At 40.8% G+C, this 20,149-nt stretch overlaps 1 protein-coding gene across 11 annotated transcripts in view; it reads right to left on the reverse strand.

Annotated features, from left to right (window-relative positions):
- The window catches only part of LOC132649570 (amine sulfotransferase-like), an 88,130-nt gene that overhangs the window by 53,035 nt on the left and 14,946 nt on the right, over positions 1-20,149 (reverse strand). For 2 of the 11 annotated variants that reach the window (XR_009588076.1, XR_009588075.1), the window contains exon 2: positions 7,289-7,346. The exons of 2 other annotated variants lie outside the window; for them this stretch is intronic. Coding sequence is in view for 2 of the 9 variants with exons in the window: in XM_060373632.1 (XP_060229615.1) it covers positions 6,605-6,764; positions 7,289-7,346 (218 nt within the window). In the remaining 7 variants the exon portion in view is untranslated. Of the gene's footprint in view, positions 1-10; positions 5,181-5,824; positions 6,765-7,288; positions 7,347-20,149 lie in introns of those variants that run through there. 7 more of the 11 variants (XR_009588081.1, XR_009588080.1, XR_009588079.1 and 4 more) reach the window with 7 other exon arrangements.

The raw sequence follows: 20,149 nt of genomic DNA on the forward strand, positions 1-20,149 counted from the left end.
TGAGACAACATTAACTGGACTTCAGGAAAGAGTGGAGCAAGTTTATTTTTTTACATGCTCACTTACATACTAAGAAATGCTTACAGCTTAAGTCTTACAGCACAGTCAGCTTCCTTATTTCCAGAATAGAGGTTCAACCAAGAGCAGACCGTAATCTAACTCCCCTAATCATAAATCTGTGTGGCAAGAACAGGACAGCATGAACTTGGTGCTTATCAAAACATTTAGCAGTAACTTCTTTAAGAACAAGTTCTCTGCAGCTTTAACAGGAAAAAGGTCTTAAGGTTAAAGCTGTAAGCTGAAATCAACATGGAGTCAACAATATCCATTGCTCTCCACAGTAACTGTGTCCAAATACAATGAGTTTGGCAATGTTTCGTCTGTTTCTACATTGTGGAATAGTTTCAGGTGTATTGGTATTAGCTATTAGAAAGTCTGGTAAAATTATGTGCTAAAATCATTTGGCTTAAGCTTTTTTTTAATTTGGAGACTTTTAACAACTAGCTCTGTTTCTTAAGTGTTATAGGTCTATTTAAGTTGTTTATCAGACCTTAACTTTGGTAAGTGGTATATATCAAGAAAATTGTCCCTTTCATTTAAAATTTCCAATTTTATGGAGTATAAGCTTTTGGAATAAGTCCTAATGATTCTATGGATCAGCTCAGTATCTCTTATTATGTCCCCCTCCTCATTTCTGATCTTGATAATTTGGTTTCTGTCTTTCTGCCTTTTAGTTAGTTGGGCTAATGGTTTGTCTAGCTTGTTGATTTTCTTTTCTTTTTTTCACAGAAAGATATTGTAAGCTTTATTATTTGAGTTATTTTAAAAGAAAAAAATACATAATATTCACTGAGAAAAAAACCTATAAATTGTCCAACCAGTTATATTATTGGAGTTTATGTTATGCCTCATGAAATAAAAGAGACACTTTGAAGTAGTTGTCTTTGTCACTTTTAAAATGAAGTCATTGGTTAAATGGCTTCCATAGGCTTTGATTATTCATGACAATATTTCTAGGAAAGAAAAGTTTTCCCACCTCCAGTTTTTGAAGATCAGAGGAAATTACATGGATGTCAATGGAGCTGTAATGTTTTAAACCGTCACCATTGAACTATCTATGTATACTTCAAGCACTGTTATTTCCCTGTATGGAAATGAGACATAATCAAACTTTACTTTATAGAGGTTTAGAAGATTGCATGAGAAGACACACAGAGGCTTTGTTCAGTCCTTGGCACACATTCCATTCTCTAACAATTACATTAAAATATCCAAAGACCAGAAAAGTTTTGCCAGTCATTTCTCCCAAAGATAAGCCAGTGAAAGTGTCCTGGAGAATAATATTCTGCAATATTTCTTCCATTAGAGAAGAAAATTCCATCTTTTGGGAGGGTCTTCTTATTTATCTAAAGGCAATGTTTTCAAATATTGAAACTTAATCTAGTAATGGAAACAGATTTGCAGGGTGCCTGCAGTAGATGTCTCTGAATGCACTAAAGATTTTTGTCCCAAATTCCAGTGCCTTTTACCATTCACAAGATGTTCAATGTACTCCCAGAATGCATGCAACTGTTTCCTGTTGATTTCCACAAATAATCAGCCCTTGGTAATGTTGATTCATTCTTTTATTATCTTTGTTTCTAATTTATTGATGTCAGACCTGAGTTTGATTATTTTCTGCAATTTACTTCTATTTGGTGTCTTTGCTTCTTTTTCTTCTAGAACTTTCAGATGTACTTTTAAATTGCTATCATTAGATCTCTCCAGTTTCTTTATGAAGGCACTTGATGCTATGAACTTTCCTTTTACCACTGCTCTCACTGAGTCACATAATTTTGGGAATGCTATGCCTTCATTTTCATTGAATTCAGTGGTCACTGAGTAGAGAGTCGTTCCTTCAGCTTGTAGTCATTCTGTTGTTTCTCTTTTTGTTGTAGTCAAGCTTTAATCAGTAGTGGTCTGACAACTTACAAATAGATATTTAAGTTATTTTGTATCTCTTGAGGCTTACTTTGTGAGTGACTATATGGTCAGTTTTGGAGAAGAATCTATGAGGTTCTAAAAAGATATATTCTTTTGTGTTTGGGTGAAATGTTGTGTAGATAACTGTTATATCCATTTGATTCATTATGTCAATTAGTTTTGTTATTTCTCTGTATAATTTCTATCTTGATGACCTGCCCATAGAAGGGGGTGTTGAAGTTCCCCACTATTAATGTGTAAGGTTTGATGTGTGAGTTAACCTTTAGTAATGTTTCTTTTATAATGGTGGGTGCTCTTGAATTTGGGACATAGATGGTCAAAATTGAGATGTCATCTTGTTTAGTTTTTTCTTTGTTGAGTATGAACTGTCCTTTTCGAAGTATTTTCATTAATTTACATTGAAAACCCATTTTTTAGATATTTGGTGTTGAGAGGGGTTAATGACCAATGATTGTTAATTCCTGTTGTTGTTGTTCTTTATATAGTGGTAGGATACAGTGTGTGTGTGTGTGTGTGTGTGTGTGTGTGTGTGTGCACGCATGTGTTTTCCTTCTTTTGATTTGCAGATGTGGAGTTATTTATTTTCTGTGTTTTATTGAATGTAGTTAATCTTTTTTGTTTTTCTCTAGTATCTACTGTAGATCTAGATTTGTGGACAGATACTGTTTAAATTTTATTTTCCCTTTGAATATCTTGTCTTCTCCATCTATGTTGATTAAAAGTTTTGCTGGGTATAGTAATCTAGGCTGATATCTGTGGTCTCTTAGAGTCTATAATATGTCTGCCTAGGCCCTTCTGGATTTTAGAGTCTCTGTTAAGAAGTCAGGTAATTCTAATAGGTCTGCCTTTATGTTTTTGATTGTATTTCCTTGTTCGGTATATTTGGTGGTTTGATTATTATTTGGTGGGAAGGTTTTATTTTCTGGTCCAATCTATTTGATGTTCTGTCGCCTTCTTGTATGCATGTAGACAGATATTGCTTTAGGTTGGGAAAGGTTTCTTCTATGAATTTGTTAAAAATATTTTCTGGGTCTTGATGCTGAGGGTCTTCTCCAACTATTGCTATTATTCTTAGGTTTGGTCTTTTCGGTGTGTCCAAAGTTTCATGGATGCTTTGTGTCATGAACCTTTTAGATTTAAGATTCTCTTTGACTTATGTATCAATTTCTTATCTTCTATGCCTGAGATTCCCTCTTCCATTTCGTATATTCTGTTGGTGTCTGCACCTATAGTTCCTGATATATTTCCTAGGCTTTCTTCTCTAGGATTCCCTCTGTGTTTTCTTTAAGATTTCACTTCCATTTTCATATCTTGAAAAGTTTTGTTCATTCCCTTCACCTGTTTGATTCTATTTCCCTGCATTTTTTAAGGAACATAATCATTTCCTCTTTAATGACCTCTATCATCTTCATAAGGTAAGAGTTAAGATCATCTTTTTGTCCTTTGGCTGTGTTAAGATATCCAGGGCTTGTTGTAATAAAATAGCTCGGATCTGCTGTTGCCATATTGCACTGGCTCTTGTTGATTGTGGTCTTAGGCTGGCCTTTAACCATCTGCTTGTCCCTGGTAGTAGCTGGATGTTCCTAATGCTGCAGGACTCCTAGGGGAGACAGGCAGAATCTTGGGACTAACTATGGTGTTCAGGAAATAGCTTGCTTCTCACCTCTGCTGCTTGCACCCCAGGCAGACCTGAATGTTCCTGGGATCCCACAGGCCTCTTTAATAAGAAAGGCATGCCCTTTCTCCTGAAAAGTGAGCTCAAGAAACATAGCTGAGCTCACCTCTGCTGGCTATGCCCAGAGAAGACCAAGAAGGTTGTAAGATAAGCCTGTAGGACATTTTCTTAATTCCTAATTGATGGGGAAAGACTTACTCAATTTGGTTGGGTGCCACACCTGGGTTCTAAAGAAACCAGATGAGCAAGCCATAAAGAGCAAGTCTGTAAGCAACACCCTTCATGACCTCAGCATGACCTACTCATGCCTTTAGGATCCTGCCTTTCTTGGGCTCCTGTTCTTACTTTTTTGGATGATGAGAAATTATGTGGAGGCTTAAGCCAAATAATCTTTTCCTCAGCAAGTTGTGTTTGGTTGTTGTGTTTTATCATAGAAAAATAAGACATGGTGTTTAAAGACATATTAATGGATATTAATGGACTAAAGAAGGATTTAATAATATATAGATGTATGTCAGTGTTTAGGAGATTAAAAATGAAAAATAGAGAGGTGTTAAGGGTGTTGCCAATGCTGTAGCTCAAGAATCTCTGTAGATTATTCATTCATAAGTGTTTGGAAGTCCGGAAACAGAGTCAAGTTACAAAACTATCAATTATGGGTTGTGTTTGATGGATAGAACTAAAGGTGACTTGGAATTATTCATATGAACAGATTGAGCAATAAATGAAGACTATGAATTTAAAGCTCAGAAAAATGCTTTGACCTGAATATATCATTGGTGGTAATTTGGATATTGTCACTGAAACAATGAATGTAAGTAAACTGAGAAAGAGAACAGTTGAATAAGGGTTGTAATAAGGGAAAGGGAATAAGAGAGGGAGGAAAAAGTCTGAAAGAGTTTTGAAGAGCAAGAACTAGAGTAAACTCCTGTGAAACTTTGGCCAGTTGTTTTGTCTAAGAGCTATGAGCCCACCAGAGAAACAAAGGCAGGATCATCAGGGAGGTAGAATGAAAACATGAGGTGTTCCTCTCAGGAATTATTTCTGAAATCTTCAAGAGATCCAAGAAAGTCCTCTGTACCCAACCACTGCCAGGCATTGTAGACACACTGTGATGCTGTCACCCAAAAGAAAAGTAAGTAAATCAAAAGTCATCTGTGTGGACAGTCGGGGTTTGGTCGCCATGGCGCTGGCTTCCGCCCTCAAAACTGGTAAACAAATCCTAGAGCGCATGACCATTCAGAAATGGCGCGCCAAGTCACGAGCCCAGCCCGGGGCGTCATATGGGGTGATGGGTGAGCAGCCAATCAGGGGATGATACGTCATCTCACACCACTCTGGTGTGAGCAGGACTTATATAAACAGCACCACTTCGGGGCTCGGGGTCTTCCTCTTTTCATTGTAATAAAGCTTGCTGCAGAAGGATCCTGTTGTCCGCGTGCGTTCTTGCTGGCGAGACGATTACGCGGGTCGCAACACATTTGGTCTGAACACCTCTGGAAATAACTTTGATCAGGAAAAGCTGCCATGAGGTTTGGACACAAAAGGGGAGGTCATAAGCAACAACAGATCCTGGGTCTGGGATCCTTATGACACATCACCAGACTCCCCTAGTCTGTTCAGATATATGAATGTGTGGTGGCCACCCATATATATCTTTACTCTCTCTATGTATGACAGAGCCTCCCAGTGTGAATCTCTGTGTCTTTTTCTGTCAGTTCTGTTTGTTTGAAAAACAGATCTAAAGTGCGTTTGTCCTGAGACCACAGCCACAGCTGCCCCTGAGGTGGTAGAGGATTTACTGAAGTCTTGTGGTTCATACAAAGCCCATACTGCCCACCAGTGCTTTGGCACTTCTTTTCAGCCAGTGACTGAAATCTGGTTCTGCTGTTGCTATGGTGACACTGGCAGCTCCCTAGTATGGTTCAGCCATAGTTTTCATGTAGGAACCAATGTTTTTCTCTGGTATGAGGATACTTCCCTTGGTTTAAGACATGTGCCCTCTTTTAGGGAACTGAAATACTTTTTACCCAACTAGGTTAACCACAGAAATTGCAAAACACCCTTCACCTGTGTCACTGCCTGCAGCGACACTTGAATACCACCTGAGTGAAGGCTGGGTAGAAAAAGAGCAGGACAACGCAAAGGAGGACAGCAAATCAAGACTCTGATCAAGGTGTTGTTTACTGATCATGAACACAGCACTTAAATAGCAGAAAATTACAAGCAGTTTCTCATGGTAGCAGCTTCACTTTGTAAAGTGTCTGAGGATTCACTCAAGGTTACACAGAATTTGCTATCTGGTCCCCATGGTTGCATGGAGTTTATTATCTATTTCTCAGGGTCAGAGCTTCTGCTGCTAAGATTGCCAAGGTCAGTCTCTGAGACATTGAGCTTTAGATTAGACCCATGTTTACCAGGACCAGGAGGCAAAATTCCACCGCTCAGACTCAGCACCAGACAGCAATACACACTCATATTTGGCTACCAACTCCATTTTGGCTGCCACACATCTGTTCCCTCAGCCCTGCTGCAGGGAATTCCTAGAGGAACATACTTCACCATCTGCTCTAAACAGTTGGTTGTATGGGGAGGGAGGATGTAATTCCCCAGTAACACCAAGGAGTAGAAGTTCTACTCCTTCTCTGTTCATGGTTTATTTTCCTTTCTCTATGTAGGGAAGACCCGAATCATTCCCTTTACAAGAAGACGCAGGCCCTTATCAGCCTGGTGGAAACTATTGAAAGTAAGAGGCCATAGGAAGCTTCTCTTTTCAACAAACATTACTGGTAGGATTAAAGGCAGCAGTCAGGAAACCCACTAGGTAACTTGCCAGAGGCCATGTTGCTCAAGGACCTGATGATGGGTTTTTGGAAAGGATCTATGAGACATATTAGGTATTTACCCTACTCCCACCCCCCAAAGAAGCCACTAATGTTGCATTTGTCATGCAGTCAACTCTAGACATAAGGAGAAATTTCCAGAAATTACAGGGTTTTGAAGGGATAAATAGATTTCAAGTTGGAACGTTGTACTGGAATACAGCAGCCAAGATTCAGATGAAGACAGACAGGAATAGAAACTCCCCGGTGCTGTGATTACTTTTCTTGAAGAAAGAGACAAAAGATGAAATGGAGGAGGTCAACCAGGAGAAGAGGTCTAGGAACCACCAGTATTGTTAGATGGGCATTAAAACAGAAATACTCACAAAGCACCCTGCTCTAGATTGTATATGGTTTCCTCATAGTTCCAGACATTGAGAAGGAATGTAAACGGCTAATAAAAGGCCTTTTTAGATTCCCTGCAAGCTCTAGGGTACAGCCAAGAAGGTACAGCTATGTGTGCCTCGGGTCACATTCCTAGGCTGCAACCTAGAGGAAGGAGAGTGAATGCTTCCTATGACCTTATTTCTGCTATCCTGCAAATCCACACTCCCTCATTGAGTTGGAAGAAGTTGGATACTGCTGGCCATGGATAATAAGATTCACTCATATAGTGAAGCTCCTCTATGCCAGCATCCAGGCTTCACTGCCTTTGAGATGGGCTGAGACTGAGCAGAAAGTCTTCAAAGCCTTGAAAATTGCTGTGATGCCTGCCATGGCCCTCTAAGACATTATAAAGTCATCTCACCTGTACCTGGATGAAGCCAGAATCATTGCTCTGTGGTCCTTATGCAAACTCTTGGATCCTGCAAAAGACTCATGTCATATCTGTCCAATACAGTTGACCTGTCGCAGCTAGATGGTCACCATAAACACAGACCATAGCTACCACTGTTTTGCTGATAAAAGAAGGTAACACATTAGCTTTAGGACACAAACTGTTCCTGACACCCACATACTCTCTTGAAGACTTCCTAGAGAAGAACTTATATGCAGATGAATTCTCCTATTTCTACTCCCCCATTTTCTTTTCTTAAATTAAATATTTTTATTGATTCTTTGTGGATTTAACATCATGTATGCAATGCCAGCCCTCTTGCCATCCTCTCATATCTATACTCCAAACCTACAAGCTCCCCTTTCCCAGGAAAGCAAAATGCAATAAAATAAATCTCAGCATGGAAGCTTCCGTGTGTCCTGGTGTGTCACATGGTGACCCTTTTGCCCATACAGCTTTATTAACAAATGTACATTGCGATGAGTCATTAGTCTGCTTTGAGAGCTCTGACTTCTGTTACGATATCAACACTGGATAATACTCTTGGATATTCTGCTGTTGACCTGTGCCATGGAGATTCAACAGCTCTGGATTTACAGCTTTGACCCTTTCATGTGCTTGAGCATTTAATAGATGGGTGGACATTGAGGAGAGTCAATTCAGAGCCCTGAGTTGGGTGTATGGTGGAAGCTGAGTTGGTCACCCACCAACACTCCCCATAACAGCACTACCAGGACAAACTTTCCTGTCTTGCCAGACAAGGGCCAGCTCTCCTGTAACCATGAATCAGGGCCAGCTCTACTAACTTGCCCAGATGAGGTTTAGGTCCCATTCTCCTGAGTGCTGCAGAGTGAGGGATAGGGCCAGCTATCCCTCTCTCAAGCCCTTGGGAGCAGCTCATCTGCCTGCTGTAGGTCACATGTGTGAGAAGGTTATTTCTATTAATCCCAGGCCATCACATTGCAGATGAGGAATGGGGACACCTCTCCTGCTCTCAGAACCTTGGAGCCCACTTTCTACAACCAGGGACAGCTCCACTATGTTTTCCAGGCTAAGTGCAGGAGTCTCTTAAGGATCCAGTATTGATAGTGTAGCAGAAACTAGAAGCCTTGAAGTATACCAATGAATCACTGCAATCCACATTAATGAGTAAAGCTGTTTGGACAAAAGCATATACTGTATGATACACTGTGACCAACGAGAGCTCTCCCAGAGAGTTTTTTTAATAATTAATTAATCAATTTTTATTTCCTTTATTTTCATTTTATTTTATGTCTTCTTGTGCTCACCACCTCTCATCCCTCAAAAAAGGCAGAAAAAGCAGATGTCAGATATTAAAGTATGGGGTTATGAATGGGATTGTGCTGTGTGATGTGAAATCCACAAAGAATAAAAAAAACGTTGAAAATAATAAAGAACTATAAACAACTAATGACAGTTAACCTTGTCAAGGAATAAGCCTCCGAATTAGTCAATGAATGCAAAGTAGTTAGCCCTGAAAATAAAAAATACAACTCATACTAAAAGAACTCAGCATGTAGTATGTATATTTTTATGCATTTATATATGTCACAAAAAGGAGCAAACTATGGCCATCAATTTGAGAGGGAGTGAGGGTGTCACATGGGAGAAGCTGGAGGGAAAGGGCACTGCAAAGGGTTACAATACTGCAAGGAAGGAGGTAAGTGATATAATATTTTAATTAAAATTGGTAATAAAAATTAAAGAACAGTGTAAGGGCCAGAAAAATTGTCATTGCTGAGTGCCATCATTGGGGGACTTTTTTACACGCTTGAAAATGTATGATAATATATAACATATAGTTAAACATTGTGAATTTCTGTATTTTCAGTGAAAAATGAGAACCAAAGACATTCAGTTTATGATGTCAAGACCACAAAGCACAAGCACATCAGAGCTGCCACAACCACAACTCTAGAGGAAAAACACTTTCACGCACCATCAGTACCTTTTTAAATTGGAAGCAATAGCATGTTATTTTCTGCTATCACATGTGATTGCGGTAACAATATTTCTTGCATTTGAAATAGCAGAAACTAATACTGGCATGAGAATTGACAAGCATTGGTGTCAATAGTTTGAGAATTAAAAATAAAAGGATGTTAAATGGGAGAAGAGGAAAAAAGGAAAATTCTTGTAAATTATCAAAATCTAGAGAAATTTCAAAAATGTTTTAAAATTATGTTCAAAGTCAATGTGATCATCATAGAGGGAAGTGATGAATAACTTAAAGTAATCAAAACCAATGTCAAGATTTGCTTTACAAAGTTGTATTAAATGATCTACTGAATCAAATTTCTGAGTTTGGAGAATAAAGAATATCAGTGCAGGAGAAATCATTCTTTCTTAACTTCTGACACATATTAAGGTCACAGTGCCTGGATATGTTTGTTGATAACTGCATTCCCATTATGATGGAGGAAGATGCAGGGCTAAGAATCATAGGGAATCCTTACTTACACATAACAAATTTAAAATCAGCCTGAGTCCCATGAATGATACTATGTCTTAAAAATTGAAATTAGATGTAAATTGTTGATATATAATGTGATTACAGCAGATAGGGCAAATAAGACACCTCACATTTCAGTGTGTGATGTTATGGTAATTGTTATGAAATCATGAAGAAAAATGCCAAAAAGAAAGAGTGACCTCCTAAACATCAAATGTACAGTATATACAGTATGTTATTTTATAAAATACTATCCTGACAGTAATGTAAACCATGAGAGTTGGGTCAAGTCTAATCCCAGCATTTGCATGCAAGGGGCAGGAGAAAATCAACTTCTAGGTCAGCCTGAGCTTCTTAGTGTCTGTGATTGCACCCTGGACCAAATAGAATGACTTTCTTTCAAAATAAATTAAAATAACATGCAGTACAACTGCCTCTTCTAAAATGTTCATTGCCTAGGTAAACACAACTGACATGCCTTAAAAGAGTTGGGTGGGAGGAGGGGCAAGATGGCAGAGCCGGGAGGACTCTCATTCTGAGCAGCAGCATAGCAGGATCAGCACAGTGACCAGCAATCAGAACTCTCGGCCATAAAACACAGTCATTGTGTTTCCCAGGTGAGAGGATACCCCACGGTGGGGGATTCAATCAGCTTTTAACTCACCCGGCTAAACCGCGGAAGAGATCCCGGTTCCACCAGAAGCTTGGCTGCCGGCCGCCAGCCCCAGCCCCAGCCCAGAGCCACAAGCCAGTGTCTCTGGTCACGGTCCCAGACTGAACCGTGGGCACCACACTATCAGAGACTGGAATTTTCAGTCGAGAGATAACGCCAGGGTACAGTAAACGATTGGGACCAGCCTTAGGTCACCCAGACATCCCCTGGAAATGACTCGGGCGGGTTCCACGGGCACCCAGGAGCCAGCCCGGAGCCAGAGCCGGGGACCCAGGTTCCAGCACAGAGCCCTGCCTGCCTGCGCGCCTGATTCGCCGCCGGAGATAGAAATGGCGGGTCTGATCTCAGAGCACTCAGTTCACCCCCAACCTGAAAAGGTCCCCGGAAAATTACCCAGCTTAGGGAGCCACTCAGGCTCCCAAAAGCCGCAAAGGCAGACACGGGCAGTTTCTGCGCACCAGACAGCTGGCAGAGACTGAGCCGCCATCACACAGCTGTGCTCCAGGAACAGGCAATTTCTGTGGCCAGCCAGCTGGCAGACACTGAGCAGTGTGCACCAGGGCAAAAAAAGACACTAGGAGTCCCTGTCTCCAGAGAATCCATGGGGAAGGAAGGAAACTGTACTGATCTAAATCACCCAATCCTTCCCTAGAAAAAGTCTAGCAGTCTAGTGGGGCCGAGGCGCCAGCACTCAGCTGTGCTCCAGACACAAGCACAAACAGTTGAGGTGCGCCTGATGTCCAACTGGGTCACAGCAGCTGATCATTAAATTTGTAACAAGAAACCCAGAAACAGGGCAGCTGCCCTCAGGACTTCCCTGGGTGAGAGGAGAACCCTCTCGACTAACCAAGACCACAGTTACCACTCAGGTCTATATCCCTGAGGTGAGCAACTCCTGAAAAAACACCAGCCATCCAGGGACTATACCCAAAAAGCTGAGAAGACATCCTTCAGGAAAAACCAGCTTTCTGCAAAGGGGATTCTCTCCACCACAGGATCCCCAGGAACCACCAGAAAATAACCCCAAACACCTAAGATAACACAATGGGTAGAGGCCAGCGTAAAAGCTCAAGCAAGAAAAGACAGAGCAATATGGCATCTCCAGAATCCAGTTACCCAGGGGCAAGTAGCCCTGGACACCCCACCATAACTGAAATCCAAGAAGATGACCTAACAAGTATGCTCATGAAGATGATAACAGTGGAAACAAATAAGATTCGTAAAGACATAGAGGAAGATAAACTCAAACAGAATATTGCCATCCGTAAAGAAATAGAGGAAGCTGCAGCCAAACAGTTTATGGCCTTTAGAAAGGAAATGCTTAAAACACTGAATGAAATGATAGAAACAGAGTTGAAGGAACTAAAAGAAAAACAGGAAAGTACAATCAGACAGGTGAAGGAAGTAAACAAAACAACTCAAGACCTGAAGATAGAATTGGAAAAATTAAACAAAACACAAATGGAAGAAATAATGGAAAGGAAGAATCTAGGGAAGAAAACAGGAACTACAGAGGTAAGCATAACCAACAGACTACAAGAGATGGAAGAAAGAATCTCAGGTGTAGAAGATACAACGGAAGAAATCGATGTATCTTTCAAAGAAAATGTTAAATCCGAAAAATTCCTGACACAGACCGTCCAAGAAATGCAAGACAATATGAAAAGACAAAACCTAAGAAGAATAGGTATAGAGGAAAAAGAAGACTCCCTTCGCCAAGGCCCAGAAAATATTTTCAACAAAATCATTGAAGAAAATTTCCCCAAGCTAAAGGAGAGGCCAATTAGAATACATGAGGCCTACAGAACACCCAACAAATTTGACCAGAAAAGAAAATCCTCCCGCCACATAATAATCAAAACAGTAAGTATACAGAACAAAGAAAAAATACTAAAAGCTGCAAGGGAAAAAGGCCAAGTAACATATAGTGGCAAACCCATTAGAATCACACCTGACTTTTCAACAGAGACTATGAAAGCCAGAAGGGCCTGGAAGGATATCATGCAGACCCTAAGAGAACACAGATGTCAGCCCAGGCTACTATACCCAGCAAAACTCTCAGTCCTCATAGATGGAGAAAACAAGATATTCAATGACAAAAACAAATTTCAACAATACCTACAAACAAATCCAGCATTACAGAAGACACTGGAAGGGAAAATACAACCCAAGAAAGCTAGCTACATTCAAGAAAACACAGGAAATAAATAACCTCACTTCAGTAAAACAAAAAGCAACCAAGCACACAACCTGATGACCACAGCCAACATCAAAATCAAGAGATCTAACAGCCACTGGTCATTAATCTCTCTCAACATCAATGGACTCAACTCTCCAATAAAAAGACACAGATTAACAGAATGGATACGCAAACAAAACCCAGCAATCTGTTGCATACAAGAGACACACCTAAGACACAAAGATAGACATTACCTGAGGGTAAAGGGTTGGAAGACGACTTTCCAAGCAAACGGACCCAAGAAGCAAGCAGGAGTAGCCATTCTAATATCTGATAAAATAGACTTTCAACCAAAATTAATCAAAAGAGATGGGGAAGGACACTTCATACTCATCAAGGGAAAATTCCACCAGGAAGACATCATAATCCTGAACCTCTATGCCCCAAATACAAGGGCACCCACATTTGTGAAAGAAACATTGATAAAATTTAAAGCACATATAGATCCACACACATTAATAGTGGGAGACTTCAACACCCCACTCTCAACAAAGGACAGGTCAACAAAACAGAAATTAAACAAAGAAACAATGTCTCTGATAGAGGTCATGAATCAAATGGACCTAACAGACATTTACAGAACTTTACACCCAAACACAAAAGAATTTACCTTCTCAGCACCTCATGGAACCTTCTCCAAAATAGACCACATAGTGGGTCACAAAGCAAGCCTCAACAGGTACAAGAAGATTGAAATAATCCCATGTATCTTGTCTGATCACCATGGAATAAAGCTGGACCTCAACAATAACAGAAATAACAAAAAGCCTACACACATGGAAAGTGAACAACTTGTTACTAAATGACAGCTGGGTCAGGAGAGAAATAAAGAAAGAAATTAAAGTCTTTCTAGAAATCAAGGAAAATGAAGACACAACATACCCGAACTTGTGGGACACAATGAAAGCAGTGCTAAGAGGAAATAGCACTAAGTGCCTTCAAGAAGAAATTCGAGACAGCTCATTCAAGCACCCTAATGGCTCACTTAAAAACCCTAGAAAAAGAAGAAGCAGACACACCAAGAAGGAGTAGACGGCTGGAAATAATCAAACTCAGGGCTGAAATCAATCAACTGGAAACAAATAAAACAATTCAAAGAATCAATGAAACCAAGAGCTGGTTCTTTGAGAAAATCAACAAGATCGACAAACCCTTAGCCAGGCTAACTAAAAGGCAGAGAGACACCACCCAAATCAACAAAATCAGAAATGAAAAGGGGGATATAACTACAGACACTGGGGAAATCCAAACAATCATTAGGACTTACTTCAAAAGTCTATATGCCACAAAATTTGAAAATCTAAATGAAATGGACAATTTTCTTGATCGATTTGACTTACCAAAGCTGAACCAGGACCAGGTAAATCAACTAAATAGACCTATATCCCCCAAAGAAATAGAAGCGGTCATCAAAAGTCTCCCATCCAAAAAAAGCCCAGGACCAGATGGCTTCAGCGCAGAATTCTACCAGACATTCAAAGAAGAGCTAACACCAATTCTCTTCAAACTATTCCACAAAATAGAAACAGAAGGAATATTACTAAATTCATTCTATGAAGCCATAGTCACCTTGGTACTTAAACCTCACAAAGACTCAACAAAGAAAGAAAATTTCCGGCCAATCTCCCTTATGAACATTGATGCAAAAATACTTAATAAAATACTTGCAAACCGAATCCAAGAACACATCAAAGATATTATCCACTATGACCAAGTAGGCTTCATCCCAGGTATGCAGGGGTGGTTCAATATACGGAAATCCATCAATGTGATCTACCATATTAACAAACTGAAAGAAAAAAACCACATGATAATCTCCCTAGATGCTGAAAAAGCCTTCGACAAAATCCAACATCCATTCATGTTCAAAGTATTGGAGAGATCAGGGATACAAGGCACATATCTAAACATAGTAAAGGCAATATACAGCAAGCCTATAGCCAACATCAAACTGAACGGAGAGAAACTTAAAGCAATCCCACTGAAATCAGGGACAAGACAAGGCTGCCCACTCTCTCCATGTCTCTTCAACATAGTTCTGGAAGTCCTTGCTAGAGCAATAAGACAGTTGAAGGAGATCAAGGGGATACAAATTGGAAAGGAAGAAGGCAAATTATCACTATTTGCAGATGATATGATAGTATACGTGAGTGACCCCAAAAACTCTACCAGGGAACTCGTACAGCTGATAAACACCTTCAGCAAAGTGGCAGGATACAAAATTAACTCAAAAAAATCAGTAGCCCTCCTGTATACAAAAGACAAAAGGGCTGAGAAAGAAATTAAGGAAACAACACCCTTCACAATAGCCACAAATGACATAAGGTACCTCGGAGTAACCCTAACCAAGGAAGTCAAAGACTTGTATGAAAAAAATTTCAAATCTCTGAAGAAAGAATTAGAAGAAGATATGAGAAGATGGAAAGATCTCCCATGCTCATGGCTTGGTAGGATTAACATAGTAAAAATGGCCATCTTACCAAAAGCAATCAACAGATTCAATGCAATGCCCATCAAATTACCAACACAATTCTTTACAGACCTGGAAAGAAAAATTCTCAACTTCATATGGAATAACAAGAAACCCAGAATTGCTAAAACAATCCTCTACAATTAAAGATCTTCCGGAGGTATCTCCATCCCTGATCTTAAGTTGTACTATAGAGAAACAGTTTTAAAAACTGCATGGTACTGGCATAGAAACAGAATGGTGGATCAATGGAACCGAACAGAGGACCCAGAAATAAACCCACACACTTATGGACACCTGATCTTTGACAAAGACGCCAAAACCATACAATGGAAAAAAGATAGCATCTTCAACAAATGGTGCTGGTCTAACTGGATGTCTACATGTAGAAAAATGAAAATAGATCCATACTTGTCACCCTGCACAAAACTGAAGTCCAAGTGGATCGAAGACCTCAACATAAAACCAGACACATTAAATCGGCTTGAAAAAAAAGTGGGAAATACCCTAGAACTCATTGGTACAGGGGAAAACTTCCTGAACAGAACACCGACAGCACAGGCTCTAAGAGCAACAACCAATAAATGGGACCTCATGAAAATGAAAAGCTTCTGTAAAGCAAAGGATACCATCATCAAAACAAAGCGACCACCTACAGATTGGGAAAGAATCTTCACCAACCCTTTATCTGACAGAGGACTCATATCCAGTATATATAAAGAACTAAACAAGCTGAAAAGCAGCAAACCAAGTAATCCACTTAAAAAATGGGGAACAGAGCTAAACAGAGAATTCTCTGTAGAGGAATACCGAATGGCAGAGAAGCACTTAAAGGAATGCTCAACCTCACTAGCCATTAGGGAAATGCAAATCAAAACAACCCTGAGATTTCACCTTACACCCATGAGAATGGCCAAGATCAAAAACTCAAGTGACAACACATGCTGGAGAGGTTGTGGAGAAAGGGGAACCCTTCTCCACTGCTGGTGGGAATGTAAACTTGTACAACCACTCTGGAAATCAATCTGGCGCTTTCTCAGACAACTAGGAATAGCGCTTCCTCAAGATCCAGCCATACCACTACTGGGCATATATCCAAAAGAGGCTCAAGTACACAAAAAGGACATTTGCTCAACCATGTTTGTAGCAGCTTTATTTGTAATAGCCAGAAGCTGGAAACAACCCAGATGCCCCTTAACTGAAGAATGGAAGCATAAATTGTGGTACATCTACACAATGGAGTATTACTCAGCAATGAAAAATAAGGAAATCATGAAATTTGTAGGTAAATGGTGGGAACTGGAAAGGATCATCCTAAGTGAGCTATCCCAGAAGCAGGAAGACATACACGGTATATACTCACTCATATAGACATACAACATAGGACAAACCCACTAAAACCTGTGCATATAAAGAAACTAAGCAAAAGAGAGGACCCTAACTAAAATGTCCAATCCCCATCCGGAAAGGAAAAGAGGATGGACATCAGAAGAAGAAGAAAACAAGAAACAACCTAGGAACCTACCACAGAGGGCCTCTGAAAGCCTCTGCCCTTCAGACTATCAAAGCAGATGATGAGCCGGATGGGCAACTGTTGGGCAGGTGAACGGAATTTTAGGTAAGAACTGGGAAATAGTAAGAGCTGGAGAGGACAGGGTCTCCACAAGGAGAGCAACAAAACAAGAAAATTTGAACACAGGGAACCTCCAAGAGACTCATACTCCAACCAAGGACTATTCATGGAGATAACCCAGAATCCCTGCACAGATGTAGCCCAGGGCAGTTCAGAGTCCAATTGGGTTACATAGTAATGTGAAGAGGGACTGCCTCTGACATAATCTGATTGGCCTGCTCTTTGATAACCTCCCTCTGTGGGGGAGCAGCCTTACCAGGCCATAGTAGAGGACAATACAGCCACTTTTGATGTGAACTGACAGACTAAGATCAGAAAGGAGAGGAGAACCTCCCCTATTAGTGGACTTGGGGAGTGGCATGCAAGCAGAGGGAGGAGGGAGGGTGGGATGGGGAGGGGAGGAGGGAGGGGCTTATGGGGGGATGCAGAATGAATAAAGTGTAATTGATGAAAAATTTTAAAAAAAAAGGGAAATAATAATTTAAGAACCTTAAATGACTTTCAAAATTGGAGGAAAACATGGAGTTAGTCAATTGGCATGGAGCACGTCTCGCCCCTGGGGGCAATGATCTCCTGAACCTACTCAGACCTCGGACACCAACACTGCTAGTTCTAGAACTGATGCAGGATGTTCCAACGAGGGGGTTAAGGCTTCTCATATTTCCTATAAGCCCACACCTGTTTGTCTATATCCCCCATTTTTATTCATTATTAGCCAGATAGAGCCAAGTAATTGTGGTAATGATACTTGCTTTTTTGCCCAATGCTGGAATGCTAGTAAATTTAGGTATGCCCTGGTTACTCGCATGCCTCACTTTGTGCCTGTGCCCATTGATGCCCCTCAAGCTATGACTCTCTTCAGACAGAAAAGGGATCTTGGAACTACAGCCACCATTGTTACTACCATCTCATTGGCGGCTGTTGAAGCTACCAACGGGGCATTAGCCATGAGTAATACTAGGCAGACTACTCAGACCCTGAATAATCATTTAGCCAATGTAGCTCATGCCTTAGTTGTACATAAAGGAAGTAATGCTCAACTAAAACTAAGCTTTATGGTGGTCAATCAGAGGATTGACCTCTTGCAGGAGCAAATTGATACCCTATGGCAAATCGCTCAACCTGGCTGTCAATGAAAGTATGCTGGACTTTGTGTCACTAGCATACAACATGAGAATTTTTCCTGTGCTGCAAATCTGTCTAAACAATTGTCAAGCTATATTTTAGGTAATTGGACTGGAGAATTCCATACTACGATGGAGCAGCTGAGAGTGGCCATTGTCACAGTAAATTCTATCAGAGTGGACACAGGACTAGCCACAGGATTATCAACATGGATTGCTGCAGCCATGAATCATCTGAAGGAATGGGCGGGCATGGGAGCATTAGCAGGCCTTCTGGTGTTGGTCTCCTTGGTTTGCCTGTGGTATATATGCAAGATTAGATTCTCACAACAGTGTGATGCAGCCATGATCATTCAGGCCTTTACAGCCATTGAAGCAGGACATTCTCCCCAAGCATGGTTGGATACCATAAAAAGCTAAAATGATACGCTCAGGATGCGAGGCTAAGCACTGCACTCAGGGTCAGCCGCTTTTGACCCAGAGAAGAGCATGTCTGGTTGCATGCGGGTTGATGCCCCAGGTCCCCCCTCTGAGAAAAAGGTATCAGACGGGTCTGATGCTCTTTGGGTGGATGACACCTAAATGAACATTGGTACAAAGTCCCAATTTATTTCTAATATCAGAGATCAGACCTCTACTCTTGCCTGATGTGTCTAAAACAAAAAGGGGGAACTGTAGAGAGCTGCGGAATGCTATGCCTTAAAGATGGAGCTGGTTTCTGCCTTCCACCTTCCCGATGGTGAGTGCTCTCTGTCACGAACTATTCCACATTTGGCTAAGGCTGAGGATCTGGCTTGCTTCCATGTATGTGGACCTATCTGCATTGCCCACGTGGCACGCCTGGGTTGGCTACCCAGAGGCTATTAAGCTGTGGGCTGCCTTTCCCCAGGGTCCGAGGATTGTTCAAGGTTCCTGAATAAACTGCATTGAAAAAAAAAAAGTTGGGTGATGTGAGCTATACAGAAGGAAAGCCACAATAAACAGAGAGATCATAAAACTATATTCTTTTTTATTAAAATACTATTAAATTTTCTGAGAACCTCTTAGTTCTCTCCCCACTAAGATTTTTTTACAATCTTTGGTTCCCAGTGTCTTTATCCCCTGGAGAAACAAATTGGAAATCCAATATTATTGTACCTTGAGAATAGATTCTGATAAAATAAAAGTACTTTATCAAATACTTTAAACAATGTATTTTATAAAATTCCTTGAGTAACTCAGTTTGATCCTTTCCAGGTCCCACCATTTACCTGCAAATTTCATGATTTCCTTATTTTTCATTGCTGAGTAATACTCCTTTGTGTAGATGTACCACAATTTATGCATCCATTCTTCAGTTGAGGGACATCTGGGCTGTTTCCAGCTTCTTTCTATTACAAATAAGGCTGCTACAAACATGGTTCAGCAAATGTCCTTATTGTGTACTTCAGACTCTTTTGGATATATGCCTAGGAGTGGTATGGCTGGATCTTAAGGAAGCGCTATTCCTAGTTGTCTGAGAAAGTGCCAGATGAGCTGTCCCTGAAGCAGAAATACACACACGGTATATACTCACTCGTATAAACATATAATATAGGATAAACCTACTAAAATCTGTACATCTAAAGAGAATAATCAAGACAGAGGACCCTGACTAAAACGCTCAGTCCCCATCCCGAAATACGAAGAGGATGGACATCAGAAGAAGAAGAAAACAGTAAACAAGCTAGGAACTTGCCACAGAGGGCCTCTGAAAGGTTCTGCCCTGCATCCTATCAAAGCAGTTGCTGAGAGTTAAGGAAAACTGTTGGACAGAGTGCATGGAATCTTATGTAAGAATTGGGAAATAGTAAGATCTGGAGAGGGCAGGAACTCCACAAGGAGGGCAACAGAAACAGAAAATTTGAACACAGGGGTCTTCCCAGAGACTCATACTCCAACCAAGTACCATGCATGGAGATAACCTAGAACCCCTGCACAGATGCAGCCCATAGCACTTTAGTGTCCAAGTAGGTCACATAGCAATTGGAAGAGGGACTGCCTCTGACATAAACTGATTAGCCTGCTCTTTGACCACCTCCCCCTGAGTGGGGATCAGCCTTATCAGGCCACAGAGGATGACAATGCAGCCACTCCTGATGATATTTGATAGACTAAGATCAGAAGGAAGGAGAGAAGGACCTCCCCTATCAGTGGACTTGGGGAGGGGCATGCGTGAAGAAGGGGGAGGGAGGCTGAGA

The sequence above is a fragment of the Meriones unguiculatus genome, chromosome 20, assembly GCF_030254825.1.
Source record: "Meriones unguiculatus strain TT.TT164.6M chromosome 20, Bangor_MerUng_6.1, whole genome shotgun sequence".
Lineage (NCBI taxonomy): Eukaryota > Metazoa > Chordata > Mammalia > Rodentia > Muridae > Meriones > Meriones unguiculatus.